This window comes from Diceros bicornis, chromosome 35 (assembly GCF_020826845.1).
Source record: "Diceros bicornis minor isolate mBicDic1 chromosome 35, mDicBic1.mat.cur, whole genome shotgun sequence".
In the NCBI taxonomy this organism is placed as follows: Eukaryota; Metazoa; Chordata; class Mammalia; order Perissodactyla; family Rhinocerotidae; genus Diceros; species Diceros bicornis.
In genome coordinates this window covers 8,411-25,923 of record NC_080774.1, presented here as the reverse complement: position 1 = coordinate 25,923, position 17,513 = coordinate 8,411, and the positions used below count along the sequence as shown (strand labels likewise).

The 17,513-nt window shown below is 54.7% G+C and overlaps 2 protein-coding genes across 5 annotated transcripts; one reads left to right on the top strand and one right to left on the bottom strand.

The window, feature by feature from the left end:
* On the top strand, nt 1–17,026 carry ANHX (anomalous homeobox). 4 transcript variants are annotated; one of them, XM_058531153.1, is made up of 9 exons: nt 1–51; nt 1,792–2,060; nt 4,187–4,314; nt 6,634–6,757; nt 7,740–7,953; nt 8,321–8,441; nt 9,847–10,139; nt 13,345–13,492; nt 15,555–15,979. In XM_058531153.1, exons 2-9 carry the CDS (start codon nt 1,812–1,814, stop codon nt 15,739–15,741), a joined length of 1,464 nt encoding a protein of 487 aa, XP_058387136.1. In that variant the 5' UTR covers nt 1–51; nt 1,792–1,811; the 3' UTR covers nt 15,742–15,979. The 4 variants fall into 4 exon arrangements, with proteins under 4 accessions (XP_058387136.1, XP_058387135.1, XP_058387134.1 ...); XM_058531152.1 differs by lacking the exon at nt 1–51 and having other exon boundaries at nt 1,292–2,060; nt 15,555–15,639; nt 15,911–17,026; XM_058531151.1 differs by lacking the exon at nt 1–51 and having other exon boundaries at nt 1,292–2,060.
* On the bottom strand, nt 2,049–6,794 carry LOC131398061 (uncharacterized). The gene is made up of 2 exons (XM_058531164.1): nt 4,027–6,794; nt 2,049–3,222 (listed from the first exon to the last, which is right to left on the bottom strand). Exon 1 carries the CDS (start codon nt 6,210–6,212, stop codon nt 5,196–5,198), a length of 1,017 nt encoding a protein of 338 aa, XP_058387147.1. The 5' UTR covers nt 6,213–6,794; the 3' UTR covers nt 2,049–3,222; nt 4,027–5,195.
* Nucleotides 17,027–17,513: the final 487 nt, after the last annotated feature.

The following is a 17,513-nucleotide window of genomic DNA, read 5'->3' as shown; positions in this document are numbered from 1 at the left end:
GGAGCGGCCCGGCAGCAATCTCGGCCTCCGCGGGGAGCAGCGCCCTAAAAGGTACGCGGGCGCCAGGCCACGGCCAGGCGGGGGTGCCCAGGTCAGGACGCCCTGCAGAGCCACCTGCTCCCCCCCCCGTCCCCCCATCCCCGCCCGGGGTCAGGATCCCTCAGTGTCTGGGGTACCCCCAGGAACCCGCTTCCTGAACTCCGGAGTCCGGTCCGCATGAACCCAGCCCCTAGCCTCCTTCCCGCCCTTCCTAGAGCTGGTGTGGGGCGGGCGCTGGAAGAAACCAGGGTCTTGAGGGGAGCCATCCCTTCCCGCCCCGTCGAAGCTCTGGAGCCTTGCGCCCTCGAGCGACGCGGACTGCGCGGCCTCATGCCCGGCGCGACTGGGAGAAACGCGGGGCCCCGAGTCATGACTCGGTGAAACGGCGCTAAAGCCGGGAAGTGGCGGTGTAGACGGGAGCGCGTCCCCTGGACCCAAGAGGCGGTGCGGGGCGGAAAGAACTAGAAGCCGAGGCCAGCTCAGCCTAGGAGCGCGCACACAGGCCGGTCCCCTGCTCCCGGGTTCTCACCTGCTTTGTGGAAAGCAGTTTGGCAGCTTGTACTAAAAGCGGAGATGCCCTATAGCGCTGCCCTTTAACCTCGCTTCCAGGGGTCTGTTCCACAGAAGGAAGAGTAATTGCGACCCAAAGGTGTTATGTTTGAAAAAGCAATCACTAGGGTGCTGCCTGAGCGTCCACCGGTGGGGAAGTGTTTAAACGAGTCACGGCTCCCCCTTTCATGGGATACTTTGCAAGACCATGCATGTGGACTAGGAAATAGGTCTGTGGTATTAGCCAGATTAAGTACTGGCATAAACAATCTCTCTCTGCTGTTAAAAATTTGTTTTATGTATACACAGATTGGTATAAAAAAGAAAAATTCACAAAGCTTTCGAGTGCAAGTTGCCATAGCTTACCTGTGTGTGGCGGGCAGAGTAGATGGGCGGTAGCAGAGTGGGCTTTTGGGGTGTAACGGATCAGTGCTCCCCACTCTGGGACCCCTGCAAGTTTCTGCCTCCTCAGCCTTTGTCTTCATGTAGCGAAGGGGAAACAGTGCCTATTGTGAGGGCGGAGGTGCCACAGCGCAGCACAACCAGGCACAGGGAGGCCCAACAATCCTCCATTCCTTTGCGTAGTTTTCTTTTTTTCATTTTTGGGATTAGGACAACCTTTAAATCTTTGTGTTTTTCAAATATAAGTTTGGGTGTTTTTTTTTTAAGATCAAAATAGTTAAAACCAGATGGTGCTAGTCCTGCTCCCTCAGGCCCCATGGCCCTGATTTGCAGGAAGGCAAATGGGGTCTGCCCAGGCCCTGGCCCAGGGAACCTCCTAACTGCTCTGAGAGGCCTTGGCATCCATCTGGCAGATGCTGGGGAAATCTGAGGACCCCAACACACCTGGTCCCTGCCCCCACTGAGCCCAGAGGAGAGAAACAGAACACAGTTACCACGTGTGTAAGAACATGGAGGGTATTGGAGGCCCAGGATGGGGCCCGTGGACAGGGCATCAGGGGAATCGACGAAAGGTCCAGAGGAGTAAGACTGTCCACCTGACTCAGTGTTGGTGCACAGCCAGGGACTAAACGGAACTTCTAGTGGGCATCTGATGCCCATGCCTCTTCTAGGGTGAGCTCTTGTTATCACCACGTTCCAAGTGTCTGTGGCAGGAGGGGCCTCGCAGAGCTGGTCTGAAGGTTGATGCAGTCAGCCTGTGGTCAGTGCTGGCCGTCGTCATGACTGCCGTCTTGTTTGCAGAGGGCCCAACTCGACGCGGGATGCAGAGCTTCCTGAAGCTGCTGAGGGGGAGTGAGGGTGCCGGCCCGCCCTTGGCGGAGCTGGTGACCCTCGCAGGCAGGCTGTGCCGCGACCTCCAGGACGACCCCATCCAGGTGCAGCCCTTGGTCACGGCTGTGCTGGACAGCCAGCTCCGCCTGCACCTTCTGGACAATGCGGACGTGGCCCTGGTGTGCGCCCGCGTGCTGACCCAGCAGGAGCAGCACCAGGACGCCTGCCGGCTGCTGGAGGTAGGAGTGGTCTGTGGGGGGTGCAGAGGCATGCAGCGGCCACCACCGTCCCAGCATGGTCTTTATTTATTCACTTAATGTGCCTGTGGTACATTTTGCTACCCAAATACTGGTATGTTTGATAGCAGGATGTTGCCTGCCCCAGATTATACTGGGGTGGTGCATATTATGTAGTATATACCTGTGTTACTTCCTAAAATCTGAGAAATTCTGAATTCCAAAATATATCTGGCTCAAAGGTGTTCAAATAAGGGATTTGGGAGTCAGTTTTTCTCTCTTTTACCACATATTACAGTCCGTGCATAATTCCTGCTGAGTTTACCTTCAAGATGCTCAATTCTTTCCAGTTCTATTTCCACCGCCCCTCCCCACCAGCCATGTGATGTCCTCTTCGCTGCTCTCCCTATGTCCTCTCCTGCCTCCTTGATCTGTTCCTCACGTAGCAGCCAGAGGGAGTTTTAAAACTGCAGATGGGACCATGCTGTGCACCTGCCTGCGATCTGAGCCCGCCTTCTCCACAGTTTCATCTCCAGACTCTCCCTGGGCTTCCTCCACAATAACTGTGCTGGCTTCCTTGCTGTTCCTACAACTCCTGAGATATTTCTTTGTCTCAGGACCTTTGCACGTGCCATTCCCTCTGCCAGAGGCTAGAGCCCGACTCTTTCTGTGGCTGGTGCCTTCCTACCTGGTTTCTGCTTTTTTTTTTTGTGACGAAGACCAGCCCTGAGCTAACATCCGATGCCAATCTTTCTCTTTTTTGCTGAGAAAGATTGGCTCCGGGCTAACATCTGTGCCCATCTTCCTCTATTTTCTATGGGACGCCGCCTCAGCATGGCTTGACAAGCGGTGCATCAGTGCACGCCCAGGATCTGAAACTGTGAAACCCCGGCTGCCAAAGAGAAGTGTGAACACTTAACTGCTGCGCCACTGGGCCGGCCCCTCTGGTTTCTGCTTTAAATGTCACTCCACCTAGGCACTGCCCCCTTATTGTAGTACAGCCCCTCGTTCCCCACTCTGTGGCTCCTTCCTCAGTTCGTGATTAGAAGCCTATTTATTTGTCAGCCTGTGTTGCGTGTGCCTCCTGCACTGCACCGAAGGCCCTGTGAGGGAGGAGCTGCTGCGGTTTTCCTCCTTATAGGATCCTTGACACCCAGCGTGACACCTGCAACATAAGAGGGGCTCGGTTTTTCAAATCCATCAAAATAAATGGATGAAGTAAACAAGCTAGGGGACACACAATTGGACTTGTAATGCGTGCCGTGAAGGCAGTCAGTGATGCAGAACTCCCGGGAGAGGGTACAGACTCAGGCAGGGTGGTCTAGAAACGTCTCTGAGGAGGTGACATGTAGCTGAGACCTGAGTGATGTGATGGGGCCACCACACCAAGAAAGGGCACTTCCTGCTCAGGGCCTCCCCACAGGCAGGGAGGTTGTGCGTGGGTTCCCTGACGGTGTGCCCCAGGCTGATGGCTGCACCCTGGCTGGAGGCTGCACGCCACAGCCTGGAACATGAGCTTTTTCTGACCCATGGAGAGGAAGCTAAGTGATTCTCAGCACCTCCCTCCCCAAGAGGGTTCTGGGAACACGAGTTAAAGGCGAGAACCACACACACTGACCGCAGGGGCCCTGTCCGGGGGAGGCCAATGCCGGGCGTCCTTGGCCGTCTCCAAAGTCTGGTTACATGAACAAGTCACACTGGATTGGTGAGCTGTCACTGGCATAGACCTGGACCCCTCCATCCCACGTGGCTCAGAACGCGCTCGCTGAGCACCCAAGGGGTCAGCCCTGCTGGGTGGGTGAAAAAGGTCATTCACGTAAGACATGGGTCAAGCCTCAGACCCTCAAACCTGACCATGTGGTTCTAATCGCAGCTCTGACTCGCGTGTGCCCTGTGGCTGCAGGCCAGTCGTTTGCCTTCTCCTTGCCTTGTGCTCCTCACCTGTGAGGAGTGACAGAGCCGTGCTCACCTCGTGTGCTTCGTGGGAGGCTGAAGGGCTGACGTGAGCCGGTGGCCGTGGAGCCAGCTGCACGTCAATGAGCAGCTCTTCCCAGGGGTCAGGTTGGGTCGGATGGCGGTGCTCCAGGGTGGGCGAGGGCAGCCAGGTCTCAGCAGGCTTTTCTTGGCAGGGCTGCCGGGTGCCAGGTGGCAGCCAGGAGCTGGTGCAGCTCTGGAACGACATCCACTACCGTCTGGTCATGAAGCGCCTGGGTGTGGCCACGCTGACCCCGGTGCAGAGGTTCCGCTGCAGGAAGAGGTATGCCCCGGCCTTCATTTGTGCTTATTCCCTGCGGCTCCCAAGGGCTGTGCGGTCCAGAACCACAGAAGGGCTGAGGTGAGACAGAGGAAGGGAGGCAAGGGCAGGAAGAGGCAGATGAAGCAGTAACAGTCCAAAGGTAACAGGCTCAACGTCACCCGCTGTAGAGCCGCGCTCTCCACCTGCTGGGCCGGCCACGGGGGCGCATTCGTACCTGTCATGTGGGGCGAGGAGAGCGAGCCATTCCAGGACCAAGACAGAGAGCTCTAGCTGCAGCAGGAGCCACTGCCCACCAGGGAGGGCCCCGCAGGGAGGGAGCCAGCAGGTGGGCACCTGACCCCACTCTCCTCTTGTCTCCTCCTGTGGGAGACAGCCAGCACATGTGCCTCAGGGCATCTCGTCCCCACAGTCAGGACCCTTTAAAGAGAGAAAGGGGAGAGTGCTGCAGGCATTAGACAAGGTACACGCATGGCACGTAATGGATGCTGAACAGATGTTAATACCAGTTACCACCATGACCATTATCAGCACTAAGCGTTGTGACTACTAATTATTATTACTATCATCACCTGTCACGGATGAGGAGACTGAGGCATAGAAAGGTTAGTAACTTGCCTAAGGTTACACACAAGCAAGATGAAAAACCAGTATTCCAGCCCAGACACTGAGATGGTAGAGCATTTGTTTTTTTTTTTTTTTTTTGTGAGGAAGATCAGCCCTGAGCTAACATCCGTGCTAATCCCCCTCTTTTTTGCTGAGGAAGACCGGCTCTGAGCTAACATCTATTGCCAATCCTCCTCCTTTTTGTCCCCCAAAGCCCCAGTAGATAGTTGTATGTCGTAGTTGCACATCCTTCTAGTTGCTGTATGTGGGACGCGGCCTCAGCATGGCCGGAGAAGCGGTGCGTCGGTATGCGCCCAGGATCCGAACCCCAGGCCGCCAGCAGCGGAGCGCGCGCACTTAACCGCTAAGCCACGGGGCCGGCCCAGAGCCTTTGTTCTTGATCTTGGGTGTTCCCCACTGGCCAGGAGGGGCTTCAGATCTTGCTTTGAGCCCCTAGCAGCCCAAGTAATGGGGATTCCTGAGCCATGGGGCCTGGTTGATGGCCTGGTTACTAGAAGAAGAGATGGATTTCTTTTGGACCAGAGAGAATTTTCTTCATGGTGCCCGCCACAGAGAGTGAGATATATCCTTGAAGCCTGGCAGTTAATCAGCCTTGGGGTCTGCAGGGATGCAATCACGTCCCTCCATGTAGGTGCTGACAGCCTGCCAGAGTGCAGTTCAGCAAAGTAGACGATTTGGGGACCAGCATGCAGTGTCTGTGAAGAGGCCCCTGATTTCTGGGTGCTATTGGGGGTGCTGGTGATACAGACTGGGCCTTGCTCTCCTGGAGCTGATGATGGGTGTGGATGATGGATGGTAGACAAGGAAGCAAAGTAGGTCCCATGATTCAGAGCGAGGAGTGCTCGACAGAATGTGTTCAGAGGAGGACTGTGACTCATTGGTTCTTTGCTGTAGGGAGGGGGCTGCAGCACAGGCCCGTCCCAGCCTTGGAGGAGAGGCCTGAGCACAGACCTGTCCCTGCAGTCCCTGGGGGCATCAAGAGGGAGTGATGTTGGAGTGATAGCAGATAGCGGTGCAGGAGCAGAGGCAGGAGGTTCTGGAATCTCTGGGAGTGGCCAGAAAAAGGGTTCTGTCAGGATAGATTTTGGAGGATTTGCTGATGGGTTGGATGTACTGGAGGCGGTAAAGACGGAATAAAGCCAGACTCCAGGGCTCTGGGCCTGATTGGCTGGAACACGGTGGCTTCTCACCAAGATGCACAGGACATGGGCTGGGGAAGATTTGGAGAGCGGGGGATCGAGCTCCATTTGGTTTGTGGGATGTGTAGGATGCATTTTTGACGTCCATGGGCATTTGTTCAACTGCTGTTTGGATCTCAAGTCTTGTATAGATAGGTGCTGTTTGTTTACATGTCACTTTTTTCTTTTGGAAAAATTCAAATATACAACAGTAAAGAGAATAGCATAACCAACCTCAATATCCTCATCATCCGGCTTTAACAGTCATCGACCACTGGTCAGCGTTGGCATCTCAGTGAGTGATATTGGAAACCCTGGTGAGACCCCATGAGAGTGTGGAGCAGAGTATGGGCCCCTCCCTTGTTCAGGGGCTGGACCCCTGGGGCTTTGCAGCACACAGCGAGGCGAGGAGTGGCCAGTGAGATGTGAGGAAGTCCAGGGCTGTGTGGTGTCTGGGAGCACATGAACCGCATCCAGAAGGGGCGTCTGTAACCACCTGCTCACTGTCCTCATCCAGGAACCCACCACCCCCAGCCCTCTGTCCTGGCGGCCTGAAGAGCCGGAATTTTTCCACAGAGGTTCGCCAGAAGCTGCATGATTTCGCTTCGGGCGTGAGCACCAACCCCAGCAAGGCTGAGCGGGTAAGAGCCGACAAGAGGGAGGCCAGGCAGCCCTCCCCTTAGCTGCCACTGCATCCTTAGGGGACCCTACACCCTCAGTTGTCCCCCCGCACTTAGGTGACACCCCCTAAGGCGACCCCCAGCCTGACCCCCCCAGGCCTCCGGAGTGGTCTGTCTGCCAGGGCGCTGGTGGTCTCCGCCTCTCCTTGAACTCCCCTGGGGACAGGAGCTCGCTGGCTGGCAGCCCCTGGCCGTGCAGCGTGCACACGTGGAGGGTTTCGTTTTCTCACGTGGGGTCATAATATCCCCAGTCGGTGTGGCTTCAACAGCGGTTCACTGAGCACCCACTGCGGCCAGGCCCGGGGTACCAGGGTGAGGAGAGTCGAGCATCTGCCTCCGTGGAGCTTCCAGCGAGGGGGAGGCAGGTGCCCGCGGAGCCCAGTACCTGCCGAGGCTGGTGGGCGCCATCCGCGGTCCCCGGAAGGAGGAGGGATGCAGAGGGGTGAGCTCGCGAGAAAAGGCGAGACGGGCAGGACGGAGTTTCCTGCCGCTCAGAAATCTGGGCGGCCTCTTTCCTTCACGTTTCTGCTCTGTCCAATCAGCGGGGCTCTCCTGTGTGGCTCCACCCACTTCTCTCCCCATCCAATCAGCAGAGCTTTCCCAAGTGTTCGCTCCGCTCACCTCTGGTGCTTGTCAAATCAAGAGGGCTCGCTTTGTGCCTGCTCCGCCCACGTCGTTCCCTGTCCAATCAGCAGGGCTGTCCCAGTGGTCGGCCCGCCCACTTCTCGTCCCCGACCAATCGGCGGGGCTCCAGAGCTCTGCGCGCGCTCCGTGCGGGCGGTGGGCGGTGTCGGCCGGGCGAGGCTCCGGGCCCTCCGGCTCCGCGTGGCCGTGGGCGGGGTCTGCGCGGCTTTTCGGTCCCCGGCCGCTCGGTGTGCCGGTCTGCCGCGTGCAGCCCGCGGCCGGGGCCGGCGCGGCGCTAGCGGCCGTGTCGTTCGGGCAGGAGAGCCTGGCCTCGGAGACGAGCCTGAGCGCCGAGCAGGTCTACAACTGGTTCGCCAACTACCGGCGGCGCCAGCGCGCCCTTCTGCAGCGCGCGGAGCCGGCCCCGGACGCGGCCGCGGACCCCGGTGCGAGGGCGAGGGTCCCGTACGCCCCGCGGCCCCCGGGCCGCCCCCGCGTGGGCTCCGGGCGTGGGCACCGGCCTCTGTGGTCAGGTGAGTGGCCCCTCTCCGCACCCGGTGTCTGGGCCGGGCTTTGGTAGGGCCCCTCTGGTCGCAGGGGAGTCCCCACACCCGTCTGCGCGTTCGGGGCGAGATCGCTGAAGCGGAGAGTCAGGTGGGGCTGCGGCCGCCGTTTTGCGTTTGGAGGTTACTTTGGGGCCAGGGCCAGAAGTCAGTGAGTAGATTTAGAAAGTGAGCCAAGCACCAGGCTTTAGGGTGTCCCGGGTTCAGATCAAGGGGCCGAGAATCTTGGGATGACTTAGTGGCGACACCGTTTCCCGGCCGGTGGGGCTGCTCTTAACCTGCTGGGAAGGAGGCTGGGACTCGAGCATCACCGTCTTCCCCTCTGATCGGCTTTCAGCAGGACGTGAGGAAAATGGGCCTGTACAGTCTCCGGAGACGACCCAAGGGCCATGGGAGCCGCTGGCCCTGTCCCTGGACTTCTCTGGAGATGAGACTATGCCACAGCCAGTGGCTCCCAGGTACTGCCATCCCCACAGGCCGTGTGACCATCTCCCTGTTCAGCTCCCCATCCTCCGTCGGAGACCAGGCTTGGCATGGAATTGCCAGGGCCGCATGCTAGGACCAGGTCACTGGCAGCTGAGAGCAGAGACAGCTGTGACCCCAGGGGTGGTGGAGCCATTGGCAAGGAGCCCACATCAGGGACCCCACACTTGCTCCTTGGAGCCTGTCTCACTGTCTCACAGCCTGACTTCATGTGTATTGGAGAATGGAGAAGCCAGACTTAGAAAGAAAAACAGGCAGACCTACCTCCTCAAGGCAACCTCAGCTGTCCTTGTGGTTTATTTCTAGTATCTTGTATGGTTTGTATTTCACTGAGTTAGTAACAGCCAACATTTCCTGAGTTCCTGCTACCTACCAGGCACTGTCCAAACACTTTCCCTCACCCTACACTCCTGGGATGAGGCACAAACCTGATGGGAGGACAAGGCGAGTGCCGGCTGGCAGAAGGACTAGGCCTGAGCCCGGGGCCAGGCCCGGGTCTTGTGTAACCATCAAGCTGTGCCCCGTTTTTCCATTTGCTCTTGTGACATCAGCTTCTCTCATGACACTACCCGAGCCTGGCACCTCACTTCCAGGCTGGCCTCACCCAAGTGTGTGACCTTAGGCAGGTTCCTGTGACTTCTCAGTGCCTCACTTTTCTCCCCTGTGAAGTGGGGCTAGTGATAGGACCTGCCATGTTGGTTGTTGCAGAGATTATAGAGGTGGTGGGGAGGAGTTAACAAAAGACCAAGAGCATCATCTGAAACACAGTGAGCATTTGTGGAATATTAATCCTTTAAATTATTATCAACTGCTGCCTAATATTCCTTTAAGATCAGCTGTCATTTATTCACTCAGCTATTAGGCTTTTTTAGTTGTTTTCAGTTTTCAATATTGTGGAACAATGCTACATTGAAGGTCCTTGTAAATAAACTGCTGATGTATTATAGGTTTCCAGTAATAATATTTTTTTTTTTTGTGAGGAAGATTATCCCAAGCTAACATCTGTGCCAGTCTTTTTCTATTTTGTATATAGGATGCGCTACGGCATGGCTTGACGAGCGCTGTGTAGGTCTGCGCCCAGGATCTGAACCTGCGAACCCCTGGGCCGCCATAGTGGAGCATGCGAACTTAACCGCTGTGCCACTGCGTGGGCCCCATTCAGTAATAGTATTTTTTAAGCATCTCTAGAACTCTTGCAGCCACAGAGAGAACAGCGAAGGCAGTGTGACTAGGGATGTGGTGGGTGATTAGGAGTGTCAGTTGCTAAGTTGAGTCAGGAACCCAGATTTCCAAACTGGCCTGGAGTCTCCTCCCAAGCCCCACTGCCCTGGCCTGAGGAACCTCGGCCCGCTAAGGGATGGTGTCTGCTGTGTTCCCCAGGTCTCTGCAGGGTGCTGAGATGTACCAGGAGGGGCCTGGCCATGGTCCTGCCACTCTCCCTGCCGTCTGCCCTGGCTCTGGCCTCTGCCCTCTGGCTGTTGGCAGTGATGTGCTGGACCCCTCCCTGGCTGCCCCTGAGTCGTGGCTGATGTCCCTTGCACTGGCATCCTCCAAGGAAGTTTCCTTCCAGACTGGGCAGCTGCTCCACGGTCACGGGCTGGACTTCATGACGCGCCCTGCAGACGCTGCTGTGACTGTATCCATCACTGCCCTCGGCGAGCCCAGCCCCACAGGTGGGTCTGCTCCAGACAGAGCATGAGTTTTTGAGCCAGATGCTGCAACTACGTGGGTCTCATTTGAGGGGGTGGAAGTGTGGAAGAGCCAGAACTTTCTGCTGGAAACCCTGTGTGTTTGATTAGACCCAGAACCAGTGCAGCTGGACAGATTCTCTTCCCACAAACATCCCAGATACTTCTTGTTATTTTATTTTGTAAAATAAAATATACACGTCTGAAAAATAAGACAGTGAGGAAAGAGTTAATGAAATGAACCAGCTGCCACCCCAGTGCTTTCCTCTCCAGTCCACCTAACTGACCTGTCCACATGCCTGCAGCAGAGGAGAGCTGAGTCTCTTAGAGGCCCACCTCTCCTCCGCTCTCATCTCATGATAGAAATACCATTATTTTAGTTTCTTTTTTAGTTATCATTGTAGATATAAATACCTGTAAAGAATACGTATTTAGGTACATTTTTCATCCACCAAATACAGTAGCGTCTTGTGACATCCTTGTGAGGCTATTGGCACTATGAATTCAGCCTGTCACCAAAATTTCTTAGTCCTCTATGGTTATAGACGTGTTTTCTTGGAGTTTCCAATTGCCTTTTTTTCCCTTACATTGCCTGCATTTGTCACATCCTTCAGTCCGCTCTGAAGACTTGCTGCTGGGAGCCCTCCTTCCCCATCCGAGTGATGTCTCCCAGGGCCTGGGATGGAGCCGTCGTCCCAGAGCTCCTTGAGTCGCTTCCCTGGGTTTGCTCCAGTGTTTCCTGAATTGCAGATCTGGTTCTTTCCTGTTCTTGTTCTTTCCTGATTACTCAGCAAAGAACAAAACAACTCGTGCAAAGTTGTCTTCAGTTAACTTTGCAAGAAAGGGTGCCTGTAAGATAAATTTTCTGAGTCCTTGCATGTTCTGAAATTGTCTTTAATCTGCTTTCACATTTGATTAACAATTTGGCAGAGACAGAATTCTGAGTTTGAAATACTTTCTCCCTTAGAACTTTGAAGGCATCGTGTCGTTGTAGCCTCCAGTGTTGATAAGTCGGACCTCATTCTGATAGTCACTCCTTTGCAGATCACCTGTTTTTCTTTTCCTGGAGTTTTTTTAAGTCTTGGTGTTCTGAAATTTCACAGTGATGGTCCTAGGTGTGTGTTTTTAAAAATTTACCATGTTGTTAAGCCTTTCAATTTAAAGAACAAGAGAACAAGTTCTCCTTTAAGCTATGGGCGTTTGTTATATTCTTTGATAATTTCTTTGATAATTTTCTCCTTCCATGTTCTCAGTTCTCTCTTTAGAGCACGAATGTTATTTAGATGTTGGAAATCCTGGACCAATCTCCCAAAATGCTTCCCTATTTTCTTATGTTTTTTTTCCCTTTTTGTCGTATGTCCTTTTAGGGCTATTTTTAAACTCTGTCTTCCAATATTTTGTTTTAACACTTATATTTTGACAGTTATATATCCTAAGAGAATTCTAAGTTCTCTTTTCTTATCTCTGAATTTTCTTTTCTTCATAGATCATCTTACTTTTTTTTTTTTTTTTATTGAGGGAGGTGAGCCCTGAGCTAACACCTCTGCCAGTCTTCCTCTATTTTGTATGTGGGATGGTGCCACAGCATGGCTTGATAAGCGGTGTGTAGGTCCACGCCCGGGATCTGAATCTGCGAACCCCAGGCCACTGAAGCAGAGGGCGTGAACTTAACCACTATGCCAGTGGGCCAGCCCCATCATGTTAGTTTTTATAGATGCAATAACTTATATTTCCCTGAGTATCTTAATTAGAAGTTTCAAAAAAGTATGCTTTGTTGTCTGAAGGCAGGAATATTGGGACTGTGGATTTTGGCCCTTCCTTAAATAGAGAAGGATGAGGGGCCACAGAGAGGAAGGGACCTGGAGACTTGTTCCTCTGGAGGCAGCTTTTCAGTTTGATCACGTTGGTCTTTCATTTCTTGCTGACCATTTTTTTTCACTGTCAGAGGCTCAATGTCTGTTTGTCTGCATGGACTAACAAGGCTGGAGTGGGGCACTCGCTGGCCACCTTCCCTCTGGGCCGAGGGAGGCTGGTCTTCACCCCAGGTGCAGCACGCCGAGGGGTGACGTTCTCTGGGGATCGGCAAGCTTCCGTGCCGACTGCCTGAGCACCAGGACCTGAGCCACTCGCCCTCGCTGCTCCCTCCCTCCAAGCTCCTCAGCTCCTGCCCTACACCCCAGCTTCCTTTCAGGTTCCCCACCATCTTGGGACTGTACTTGTGCCTGAGCCTGCAGAACTGTGGACACGCCCACCTGCTAATTACCCCCCACGACACTCCCTTTGTTCTGAGCTTGTGGCTTTGTACTGCTGTTTCTTTTGGTGAAGAAGATATAACTCATTGGTCTATTGTGTTTGAACCAGAAGTGTTCAAATTAGCACTAAGCTGTGTTTATCCCTCAGGTTATCTTTCGATAACCTAGTTCTGCAGGAAAGAGGAAACAGCAGAAAGTGGAGATGGAGTCATATACCGAATGGTCGGGAAGGTTCCCTGATCTGAGAAGGTCTGGGCAGCTGACTGGCAGGAGGGCAGGCAGTGTGGGCCCAGCCCGGCTGGCCTGTGATTCCGGCTCTGAGCTCAGGGACTCTTAAGCTAGTTTCACCACCTCGTAAACTCAGGGCAGAAACGAACCTTCCTTCTCGGCTCACTTTGCTCCTAAATGTCTGTCAGCCCAGAGCTGATCAAATCCACAGTGGCTTGTCTTAAGAGTGAAAGATATTCTGAGATATTGTCTGAAACGTCTTAAGTAGAGAGGAAGAGTGAGATGAGATAGTGACACCTGGCACCTCAATGAAATCTAAGGGAAAAGCTAAAAATGATAGCAGCCGAGAGCCGGCAGCCCAGCTTTTGATGAGCCAGTACGAGAGACACTGAGAGAAGTGGACTGCCCACGTCCCCTCCTCCCGGGGTGGCGGGTATGGGCAGATGCAGTTCCGAGTCTGGCGCTGGGGGCCGGCATGAGGTCTGGAAGGATGAAGGAAAATTTGAAGTCAGCAAAATTTGACTTTGTTTTGTTCTCTGGAAGCCCAAGGAGGCCATTGACATCAACAGTTGTGGCTATTCCTTCCTCAGTGCGGGAGGCTGAGGCCAGGGCTGGCCAGGCTGGACGCTGACCCTCTGTGGGGTCTTGGTTGTGCTGCACGGGGGCTGTGCTTCCTCCCAGCATTGGGTTATGGGATTTCTTCCATTCAGGATTCGCTGACGCACCTAGAGGCAATTCCCGGAGCACGTACCTGGAGGAGGGTCCAGGCACGAGTGGTGGCCACGCAGAACAACAGGCAGGCAGCTTCCTGGTGACACAGCCCCCACCGCAGGCTCCCGAATTCATCCTCACCCCGAGGTAAGCCCTGCAGAGCCCCGGGCTCAGGTGAAGCTTCCTACGAAGCTTTCTTTATCTGTGGGTAGGGTGGTGCTTGGTTTATAGACTCGCCGTCTCAGACGGTGCAGGGCGAGTCCTTTTCTTACAGATTTCTGGACACCACGGCAGTCCCCCTGGCCTGCATCTGCCAAAAGAAGAGGGTAGTTTTTCCCTCAGATAGAAGAACGCGTGGAAACACCAGTGCAGACGTGGGCATCTGTCCTGTGGACGCTGCTCAGGCCTCGCTTCTTCCCCAAGATCGCCCTGGGCCCCAGCAGCCTCTTTCTAGCATTTTCTTTTTCTCAAAGACTGTCATAGTTTCTGAGCAGCATGAAGATCCTGATTGTATATTCCAAATTGTAGTTTTCAAAGGGCTTGGGAGGGCCGTGAACAGCCTAGGTGCTGTAGACTGGTCTGTGGGGACCAGGACAACAGGCCTGGAGACTGCAGAGGCGGAGAGGAGGGATGGAGGAGTGTGGCAGGTGCTCTGGTGGAGAGGGAATCTAACTAGGGGCCACCAGGACCAAGTCCTCAGGGTTCAGGGTCTCTCTAATCTGAGAGCTGAAGGCCAGGTTCCCAGTGAAGGGAGAGTTACAAGGGACATGCGGGGGGGGCGGAGCAGCCCCCCAAGTCACAGGCTCTGGTTGCTGAAACAACCAGATGGTGAGAAAATCCAGACCATGCAGAGGGCTCACTGTTCAGTTATGAGCGGGAGCCGTGATGGAGCAGATTGCACCCAGGGTCCCCTCGAGGCTTGCCTGGCCTCTCCACTTGGAGAGCCTGGCTGTCTCACCCTTGGACTCCAGTGCCCCCGCCCATCCTTGCTCTGATCTGATGACCTTGATTTTTTTCTTTAAAAACAGCTTCATTGAGACATAATTGCATACAGTAAACCAGCCTGTTTAGATGGTACAAGTGGCAGTTTTCTGAGTGTGACTAACGTCTCCACCATGAAGCCATAATGGTGCTGAAGGTCGTGAGCCACGTAGGTCGTTCCCAGCCGCCTCTACCCCCACCACCCCCAGGACCACGGATCTGCTTTCTTTAGCTGCATTTTCCAGAATTTCATGAGTGAAATCAAACAGTATGCACTTTTTTTTGTGTCTGGCTTCTCTCACTTGGCCTGATGACTTTGAGATTTACCTCTTTAGCGGCATGTATCTGCAGTTCCTTCCTCTTTATTGCTGAGTCCTGTTCCTTGTGTGGATGGACCACAGTTTGTTGGCCCTTCAGCTCTTGGCGGGCATTTGGGACTTCGCTTGGGCTGCTGTGAGCCTTCCTGGACACATGTTGGTCTGCACGTTCGCCTTTGTGTCTCTGGGGCACGTGTACCCCTAGGAGTGGAAGCCTGGCCTTTCCTTTTTTTTTTTTTTTTTTAATTTTTAAAAAATTTTTTGTGAGGAAGATCAGCCCTGAGCTAACATCCATGCCAATCCTCTTTTTTTTTTTTTTTGCTAAGGAAGACTGGCCCTGGGCTAACATCTCTGCCTGTCTTCCTCCACTTTATATGGGATGCTGCCTCAGCATGGCCTGACAAGTGGTGTGTCAGTGCGTGCCCGGGATCCGAACCCGGGCCGCCAGCAGCGGAGCGTGCGCTCTTAACCACTGTGCCACAGGGCCGGCCCTGGCCTTTCCCTTTTTGGGGAACTGCCCGACTATTGTCTCGAGTGGCTGCGCCTGTCACCTGCCCTGCTCTCCCTGCTCCTCCCCCTGATTTGGTCCTAATGGCCTCTTGTCGTCTTCACCCCCCAGGCCTGTCCCTTCTTTGTGACCTTCTCTTCACGTTTCTGCTTGCCGTCCCCTTCTCTGTGAGTCTGCTCTGACATGCCCTCTGACCCACCTGAGCCAGCTGTCGAGGTGTGAGATAGGCCCCTCTGGCACCCGCACAGCGGAGGGCCTGCAGGGAGACTGTCCCTGCAGAGCCTCCAGTACCTGCAGGGCTCCTGCTGTGCAGAGAGCTCTCAGGGCCTGTTGCTCACAGGGGTCAGCGTGACCTGGCGCCCCCTTGAGACAGGGCCTGGCTGTGACGCTGTCTCTTTTCCAGCGCCCCAGAGCTGGCACCGGCCCCGTCCGCCTTCCCCGGCCCTGTGTCCACTGTGGAGCTGAGCCAGCCCCTGCCCTCCAGCCAGGTGAGGCCCTCCTACCAGTTACCGCGGGTTTCCCTCCTCACTCCTGGATCCTCAACTGGTGCCTCTGGAGTGAACAAACCGGGCAAAGATGAACAGGGGTAGGGATGCCTCGAGGCTGGACTTCAGTGGAATAGGAGCTGGGGGGCAGTGTCTTGCGGCAGTGTTTCTTACTGAGTCCAGATGTGGTGGGTCCAGGGTCAGAGGTGCCCAGGTGGGAAGGCAGAGTCAGGCAGAGGGTGCCTCTGTGTATAATGCTGTGTTGGCTTTCCAGGCGCAGTGGCCCGACAGCCAGGCCTCCAGTGATGCCTTCTGGGGAGCCAGGATGCTCCTCGAGCTTTCAGGGGGTAACCTGGGCTGAGCTGCCCCTTGGGAACCCAGCCAGTGCCCAGGGGAGCAGGTGTGGACACCCGGCTGTTCAACACAAGTTACAGTTTTATCCAGACTGAAAAAAAGGAGGTTCCCCAGAGTTCTGGGGGTTCTGCCAAGAAGCACTGAGAGCTGTGTAGCCCCCTGCTGTGTTTGAATAGTTTGTTTGCCAGCTTCTCCCTATATCAGAGGAAGCATTTGAGAAATGTCCCTGAGATGAGGAGTGGAAGGGGGGTCTGCTTCACTCAGGCGGCGGCAGATCACATGCTCCTGGGCAGGTTCTGAGCAGTCAAAGGTCTTTCTGGAGAGGAGGATGTTCCGCTGCTGGCCACCCTCCCCCGTCCTGTGACAAGGCTGAACTTCTCCACCCAGTTCCCTTGGTGAGTGAGGCATGGGCAGCGTTCTGACGTCTGTGTCTGTGGGGGCTTCTACAAAGAGGCAGCTGTGGTTGGGGACCATCCCTAGGGTGGGCCAGGGTGCGTTTTCCCCTCAGGTTGTAATTCATTGTGTTTGCAAGACAAATGTTGTATTCAATTAAATTAAAGTTTTATGTTCTGAACTCCCCCCTTTTATTCACTTAACTATAACCTGGACACCTGTCCCTGTCAGTCCCTGGCTAGCCTTTCACAGCATGAGTGCACATTAATTGACATATCGTTAGGATTGTTTCTGATGTCTCTGTTTTATAAGGAGACATCTCTGCCATCTGCTCTTTATCGAGTTACTTTGTTGTGGGAACAAGGAATTGCCCCGTGGTGAAATGGTTGTGCCCAAGCCCACTGGGCCCCGGGGGCCGAGTGTGGTGCGTCCTGGCACATCTGACCCCCTTCTCCACGTGTGACTGACACTCAGGACTGTCACCTCTAGGAATAGGCCCGTGATCCTCGCCTCCCCCATTGTGTTAGTCGGCAGATGTGTGCTGAGCAGCTTGTGTGAAACAGCCGGGAGCAGAGTCAGGTTTGTGCCCTCGGGCCTCACAGGATCGTGGGGAAGACAGGAATAAGCGGGCAGTTATGGGTAGTTGCCGTAACTCTCAGCAGCACAAGGGGCTGCTGAGAACCCAAGATGTGTGGAAGCACTTGAAAGATGAGACACTGGGAGCCTCCTGGGAGGGGGTGTCTCAGCTGAGACCTCCCACAGCTCAAGGGTGCTCAGCCTCACTCCCCTTTCACCCCCACTCTGCAGACCTAACACCCATCACGTCCCACCTTCATCGCCAGAACTGCGTATCCGGGCATCAGTAATAACGTGTACTTCCACCAGGAACGTTCCCTCACATTCCATGTTCCCTAAAACCACAAATATTTCAGGACCTCGAGGGCGTTATGCTAAGTGAAGTAAGTCAGACAGAAAAAGACAAATTCTGTGTGACTTCCTCATATGTGGAAGATAAACAAAGATAGATACGGAGAGCAGATCGGTGTTACCAGAGGGGAAGAGGGTGGGGGAGGGCGAAAGGGGTCAGGGGCACGTGTGCACGGTGGCGGATGGAAACTAGACTTGTGGTG